The 8,430-nt window shown below is 35.0% G+C and overlaps 1 protein-coding gene and 1 pseudogene across 1 annotated transcript; both read left to right on the top strand.

The window, feature by feature from the left end:
• Positions 1-1,032: 1,032 nt before the first annotated feature.
• LOC114710071 (olfactory receptor 8J3-like) lies at positions 1,033-1,980 on the top strand. The gene has a single exon (XM_028894143.1). It carries the CDS (start codon positions 1,033-1,035, stop codon positions 1,978-1,980), a length of 948 nt encoding a protein of 315 aa, XP_028749976.1.
• A 4,577-nt stretch (positions 1,981-6,557) lies between these two features.
• LOC114710072 lies at positions 6,558-7,282 on the top strand (annotated as a pseudogene).
• The last annotated feature ends 1,148 nt before the right edge of the window (positions 7,283-8,430 follow it).

Here is an 8,430-nt window from a genome sequence, read left to right as displayed (position 1 = left end):
TTGAGTAGTAAGATACATGCAAGAAACTTCATGACATAATTCCATGGAAAGATTATGTGCTATACAAATGAAAGCAATATCTTATGTTCTGTATTTCACCAACAGAAAACAATTAAAATATAATTATATATAAATAATAGATAATATTTTAAAATAGTATATATAATAATATTATATAAATGTAAAATTATTAAGTGCGGTTGCACATGCCTGCAATCTGGACCAGGATTGTGTGGGAGAAGGTGAGGATTTCATTTTAGAAGCCAGACTAGGATGTTAAGTGAGATTCTGTACTGAAAAAAATATGTAAAACATGTTAAGAGAAATAAAAATAATGTAAAGGGAATGTGAATAAGCTGAAATCAATTATAGAAAGAGATACCAGAAGCAAATAATATAATTTGAATAATGAGAATCACAGTAGCATCACAGTACTTGGAAAAAGAAATAAATATGTAAAAAGGACTGACTCCTAGGATGATTCTAACTAACATAAGGAAAATCAAGAACTAAAGCTCTGTGAGGGCAACTGAAGCAGAAAACCAGAGGAGAAATCAGTGAAGGATACTCCGAACAGTGGAACTTAAGAAACAAATGCTCTGAAGTTCTACAATCTACTCAATCCCTCAGCTGTTTGCTGAGTAAATCAGGAGTGTGTGTGAATGAGTGAGTGAGTGAGTGAGTGAGTGAGTGAGTGAGTGAGTGAGTGAGTGAGTGAGTGTGTGTATTTCTACATATTAATACATAAGTAGCTTAGACTAAAGTAATCCTTGGAATCATAGCAAAGAAATAAAGTGAATAAAAAATGCAAACTATTCTAGACACCTGTTAACTTCTGACAAAGTTTTATTTCCGGGTTAAAACAAATCAGGCAAGAAATAACTAAAATTTGATGTTACTAACTGTGGTTATTTTAAATAAAGTGACCTCAATGAAATATTTAATTACATATTACCTAACATAGATAATAATTTCAATAATCTCTTAATATTTTTGTTTTCTATCAATTAGAAGATGCACATAGCAGTATAAATGGCTTCTGGGAATCTCACTCATGTCACTGAGTTCATTCTAATGGGGTTATCCCAACGTCCAGAGTTGCAGGTACCACTTTTCTTTGTCTTCTTGGTCATCTACATGCTGACAGCAGCAGGAAACCTGGGTATCATTACCCTCACCACTGTGGACTCAAGACTTCAAACTCCCATGTACTTCTTCCTCAGACACCTGGCTGTCATCAACCTGGGAGACGCTACTGTTATTGCACCAAAAATGCTGGTCAACTTCTTAGTTAGTAAAAAAACCACCTTATACTTTGAATGTGCCACTCAGCTTGGAGGATTCTTGGTTTTCATGGTTGCAGACATCTTCATGCTGGCTGTGATGGCCTATGACCGCTATGTGGCCATCTGTAATCCCCTGCTCTACATGGTGGTGGTGTCTCAGCAGGTCTGCCTTCTGCTGGTCTCCTTCACATACTTCTTTGGGTTTTTCACAGCCATTGTTGTGACACCTTGTGTGTTCTCTGTATCCTATTGCTCTTCCAATGTAATCAACCACTTTTACTGTGATAATGTCCCTCTGTTAGCACTGTCCTGTTCTGACACCTACCTTCCAGAAACTGTAGTGTTTTTCTTCTCAGGAACCAACTTGTTTTTCTCTATGTCTATTGTTCTTATATCCTATTTCAATATCATCCTTGCAATTTTGAGGATTCGTTCATCTGAAGGAAGGAAGAAAGCCTTCTCCACCTGTGCTTCTCACATGGTGGCCGTCACTGTGTTCTATGGTACACTTCTCTTCATGTATCTGCAACCACGGACCAACCACTCCTTAGACACTGACAAGATGGCTTCTGTGTTCTACACCCTAGTGATACCAATGCTGAACCCTGTCATCTACAGCTTTAGGAACAAAGATGTAAAGTGTGCCTTGAAAGAATTCCTGAAAAATCCATGCCAACGGTTCAATCTAACATAAGTGTATAACTGCAAATCTGAATAAAATATTACATATGGTTATTTTTGTGATGATAGCAATACATGAAATATCACTTCAATTAAATTTTTCAGTACCATTTGGAGTAAAATGTTAATTGACAAAATTTATTTTATTTTATTTTATTTATTTATTTATTTTTTTTTTTTTTTTTGTTTTTCGAGACAGGGTTTCTCTGTGTAGCTTTGCGCCTTTCCTTGAACTCACTTGGTAGCCCCGAATTCACAAAGATCCACCTGCCTCTGCCTCCCGAGTGCTGGGATTAAAGGCATGCTCCACCACCGCCTGGATGACAAAATTTATTTTATTATTTAAAACTATCACATACTCACAAAGTTATATAAAACCAAAAATATTATAAAAGTCAATAGATGTTGTGCACTAAATGTGTACATATGTATTGGTCCAAATATAGATTAGAAGACATGAGAAGTATAGCCAGCATCTAGGAAGAAAATGCATATCCAGGAACATTACAAAGAATTCAGAATACACAGACCTCAGATCAGCAATTCACAGCCTTGGTTGGTTCTAGATAAGAACTGGTGGAAGAAAAGTTGGCTATGCATCAGTGGGAATTCCTGGTTTAGAGAGACTTTGGTTATAGTCTGACAGATTTATATATTTTTGTATTATTTTATTTATTTCTGTCTCTTTGGTGTATCAGTCTGTATTACTTCTAAAAATTCAAGAGTATGATCTCCTTCCTTGAATTTCTCAACTCCTAGAGCTCATTCATAATCTTTCACCTTGCTTCATCTCAAGTTTATAAATCTGTAATTCTAAACATTGCTTCTATTGACAAGTCTTTTCTTATCCAAACTTTTTCATTCCTTTTCATTGTGATTATTAGTGAAGAAACCAGTCATGTACAGAACCTCCTCACCTGAAAATATTTATACTCATACCAGTAGATTTTTCCCATGTAAAGTAACATTTATAATGGTCCTTTTTTTGAGCAAAGCAATACTCTAACATGTAATCTTGAATCTTAACTTAGTGAATTAGATTCCTGGGTATTAATAAAAACAAACTTTTATCTGTGCCTATGATATGACTGAATTGTAGCATAGCAACTGCTAAAAAAACTTCATATTAATTGTGAGCAGTCCATGATTAATGAACACCACCATAGAATAAAACTGGGAAAAAGGAAAATAGCCACTGTATTCACGGCTCATTCTCCAAAATCTGTTCCCATTATATTTGTACATTGGACTGCAATTTCTCTTTAGCCTTTCAACATAGGGTTACACTAGCTGCTTTTCAGAAAATTTCTAGGCCTTTACTGTACTATTGATATCTACACTGTTGCTGGAGACTCCATTTCCTTGGACAGAGTAGCTACAGGGTTCTTTGCTTGCAAACATGGATATTATTCTTTAATTATAGAACAGTCAATCATATAAGGCAATATCATCTAATCCATTTCTTTTCTGTAAATATATGTATTAGATTTTGAACCACACAAACTTGTACAACAAATGTTAGTGTGTGTGTGTATGTATGTGTTTTTTCAAAGGATTTTTGTTTTTATTTTCTTGACTCAAATCAATGATCCTCAATATTTTCCTCCACACTAACAAAATAATTATTTAAATTAACTTAAAAATTAGAAAATCTAAGACTTGTATTGGGTATTTTTGCCCTTTAATATGTGACTATGTTTAATTTGAGAAACTAATGTCATCTCTATGTAAATTCAAAGGCCTTTCTGCTAGTTGAGTCCAGTATAATAAGACTTATCATTGTGGAACTACTAGATAAAAAGGAAATTCGAGGAACTACTGAAAAACTTCAGAAATTTCATGAAGAAGTCAGAAATTAACTCAAGCACTTAGATAATAAAACAGATATTGAAACTAATGATCTCATTACGACTATATAAACAAATTACATAGGAAAGAAAGAACAGAATACATAAAATATTTTAGAAACTACATGGAACAAAGATTCAATGTGGACATTATGTAAGGAAACCTAAGTTCAGTATACCAAAAAAAAGCTCAAAAAATTTACAAATTTGGCTGGGCGGTGGTGGCACATCTTTTAATCCCAGCACTCGGGAGACAGAGGCAGGCAGATCTGTGTGAGTTCGAGGCCAGCCTGGGTTACCAAGTTAGTTCCAGGAAAGGCGCAAAGCTACGCAGAGAAACCCTGTCTCAAAAAACCAAAAAATAAATAAATAAAATTACAAATTTGTTAGTGTTCTGATTACTCATTTCTCAAAATTGTCAGTTTACAAATTGACAATAAATATATGAAAATATTCTCAATATTCTTAATTCTTAAAGAAATGCAAATCCAAACCATAATGAGATGTCATTAATTGCAATGATAATGGCTATTTTCAAAAAGACAATCTTCTGGTGAGACTCTAGAGAAAGAGAACTCAAATACTGTTATCATCAATGTCAGCTAGCATTAACAATGTAATGGTTTCTCAAAACTTAAAGAGAGGCTTGGAATAGAGCTTAGTAGTATAGAAATTGTATAACATGCAATATAATCTGAGTTCAACCCATAGTGATGCAAATATGAATGAGAAATAAAATAAATAGATCCATCACTAACTCCACAATCCCACTACCGTGTATTCAAGCAAACAAGAGGATTCCCACATGTGAAAAAGAGCTTACATCCCCTTGAATGTAGAAATATTTGCCACAGTGACTAGCATATGGACAGCCTAAGTGTCAACAGATTAACAGATAGAGAATGCATAGTTATATATTAAATATCATTAGTCACTAAAAACATGGGATCATCTGTGACCATTCAAATGATCATTGCAAATATTAAAAGGAATGAGGTGCAGACCGACAAATATTGTACACTAACATTCCTAAGAACAATAGGAAAAATTCATTTCAGTATATATTGGGAAGAATAAGCACGGTGGTAAGAAAGGAGACACGACACAAAATGGGCAAAATAATATTCTTCAGTAACAGGAAATACTCTGGTTTCATTTTCTCATTCAATTAAAATTGACATTTTATCAGAAAGGGGATAGTGAACTATATAGTGGTCAAATAAGTTTCTTTAGTGATTAAAGATACTTTAAACCATGCATGTAGCATGTGTAATCAAGGATAAAATAAAATTAATAAATAATAAAGTAATAGCTATTTATGTACAAATGAAATTACAATTTATTAAAGTGGCATATACATATTTTATTATATGATGTAAATGAAACAATTTGTGAGTCATAAAACTGAAAAATTTCATGTATGATGTAAAAATATTTTTGCTTCATTGTAATGATATCTTTTCTGCATATGTGATCATTTTTCTGATGGATTGCTTCCTGTGTGATAATTTTCCAACATTTATTTAACAACTGAAAAATATGAGCTTTCAAACTGAAAATAACCAACAAAGCCATTCAGCACAAAACCAACTGATGGAGGAAATGTATACTGTGAGAAGGATGCCATAGGACTCTTGACATTTTAAGTTGGAAAACAGCCATCTCACCACTATCATTGCTAAGCTTAAACCACACGTGAGACTGTCCCCTCATCTTCATTCATAGTACATTCTATATGACATACTTCATAAACATCAAAGCAAAAAGAATCAGAATGACCACCCTCGGTGCTAAATTTTTAGATGGGGTGTTATGAAGGACATCAATTCATTCCATGTGTGAATTATAATTTTGTCACATTAAGTCCTCTTAAACATGGTGGCGCACGCCTTTAATCCCAGCACTCGGAAGGCAGAGCCAGGCGGATCTCTGTGAGTTCGAGGCCAGCCTGGGCTACCAAGTGAGCTCCAGGAAAGGCGCAAAGCTACGCAGAGAAACCGTCTTGAAAAACCAAAAAAAAAAAAAAAAAAAAGTCAAAGGAATAAAAAAATGGCATTGCTATTTGATACATAATGCTACAGTGAAGAGAATTAAAACAAAATCTTTTAACTGAAGTAAAGTTCCTTTTTCTAAATTAGAATTAAAGCTTTAAGTCTGAGAAAAAATGGATATATTTCATTACAATATATTATTTTATAAATAGTGTATTTCAAAAACAATATTTTCAAGTGAAAAATCATCTTTTTAATTTTTTTATTTTTTATGTACATTGGTGTTATGTATGCATGTATGTCTATGTGAAGGTTCCATGCAGCTGTAAGCTGCCATGTGGGTGCTGGGAATTAAAGTCAAGTCCTTTAGAGGAGCAGCCAGTGCTCTGAACCACTGAGCAATCTTTCCAGCCCCTTGAAAATCATCTTAAAAGATCAGTATTACTACCCTAGGCTAAATATCTACCCCTAATGGATGTCTTAAATGAATTGAACACATGATATGTGTTTTTCATTTATAATCAGTATATGACAAAAAGAAAAAAAGTCTATTTTATGCTGTATATATCATGACAATGTCTAAACTTAGTTATAGACTCAGTATTGAAGGTATCTCATTTTAAATTGCTTTATCTCATAAATTAATAGTGATTTGGATTTATGACTTGAAAATTGCAATTTAACAAATGATGCATTTGAAATCCAGTGGGTTTGTGTGATTGTTTCTACAAGACATTTTCTCAAGGTCTTCAATGGAGAAAGGGATTCACTCCATTTTGAATGCTTCCAGTCTCATGGGTGTCACTGACCACTCTGAACTATAGGTTACCTTATTTGTGACGTTCTTTCTCATCTTTGTCATTTCCTTTGAGGAGAACCTGATCATGATGATCCTAATCAAGTTGGACAACTAGCTACAAACACCTATTCACTTTTTTTCTTAGTCATCTGGCTTTCATTGATTTTAGTTTCTCACCTGCTGTGGGACCCGAAATGCTGGGAAATCTGAAGCAAATGACAGTGCCATTGGTGTGCCATCTAGCTATCTTTGTTCATCTTCTTCATTATTAATGAGGGTTTTGTTGTTGTTGTTGTTGTTCTGTCAGAAATGGCCTAGGACAGCTATACGGCCATGACAAACCACTGGTTTGTACAGTCATCATGTCTCAGAAAGCATTGTGGACACTGCTGACAATCCCCTCTCTTTTCGGTGCCTTTCTATGATCACTACCATCAACCTTTTTATTTCATCCTTCTGTGGCCATAATGTCATCGGTCATTTTTATTGGGAAACTCTTTGTTGAAGTTGACCTGCTCAGGCACACATGACATTGAACTTAAAATATTGATGTCCTCAATTTAATTTGCTTTCATCGCATACTGTGTTACTTTGTCCTGTATAATGATCTTCGTAGCCATCCTTAGGACAAACTCTGCAAAGGCCAAACACAGGGCCTGAGGGTCTCATCTGACCTGACAGTGGTTGTCATGAATAGACTGGAGATAATTATGTGAAATAAACTCAAAAGAAAAGTGTTGTGTATTTCCTCTAAAGTGGCATTTTAAAACACACATGAATGAAGAAAGGGAACTATGGGAGTTAGGAAGATGAGCAGTGGAAGTGGAAGAGGGATCTGAGTTGCTTTAAGATGCAGGAAAAGACGAGATCAGATGCGTTCAGGGTAGTCTTTATTTTATGGTAAAGCTCTAATGACATGTAAATTGTTTCAGCCAGGCTCTGCTCTTCTTTCAAGCCCTTTATGTAAACCTGTTAATAATGAGCCCATCATTAATATCCATTGTAAAATTTAACATGGTTTGACAGTAAATAAATGTGAATTTTTTTCAAGAAAAAAAAAGATGCAGGTAAAGACCTACCAAAGTACTTTATATTCCGTATATTAACAATATTTATAAAGAAACACATTGTTTTACAAATAATATGTATTACCAAAAGATGAAATAAAATAGCATATGTAATAAGATATTATCGGTTGTATAAGCTTAGATGGTCTTAAAAAAAAAATACCAGATATTGGGATAAAAGCTAAAAGAGCAAAGAAGCAGAGCAAGCCCTACCCACTACCTATTACCTCACCAACACCATGAAACCTCAGACTGAATGCCTCTGAATCCTCATCCAAAAGGGTCTCAGCAGAACTGTCTTAGTTTCTGTTCCCTCGCACATTATATACCTTACTCTGTCCAGTCATATCACCTTCTTAGTGATGGGATTAATAGCATGGGACTCACAAGGATTAAAGTTGTGTTCAACCACTGCCTGCTCTGTTTTCACTCCTAGACTGAATAAATGTCATGTAGTCCGGGGGCGGGGGGGGGGGTGGGGGGGTTGAACTCACAGAAATCTGTAGCTGAAGTTTTCTCTGGTCCTGCTCAACCCCAGGGACTGCCCCCCTCATCTCCCCACCCCCCGCACCTGCTTATAAAATAATTATTCAGAAGCTTATATTAATTAAAACTGCTCAACCATTAGCTCAGGCCTACCACTGACTAGCTCTTATTTTAAACTCAGCCCATTTCTGTTAATCTGTATGTTGCCATGTATTCTGTGGCTTTACCTGTGTGCCATTACATGCTGCTCCCTAGGCAGAAGGCTGCAGTCAG

This window comes from Peromyscus leucopus, chromosome 4, assembly GCF_004664715.2.
Source record: "Peromyscus leucopus breed LL Stock chromosome 4, UCI_PerLeu_2.1, whole genome shotgun sequence".
In the NCBI taxonomy this organism is placed as follows: Eukaryota; Metazoa; Chordata; class Mammalia; order Rodentia; family Cricetidae; genus Peromyscus; species Peromyscus leucopus.
This window is presented reverse-complemented; position numbering and strand designations above follow the sequence as displayed.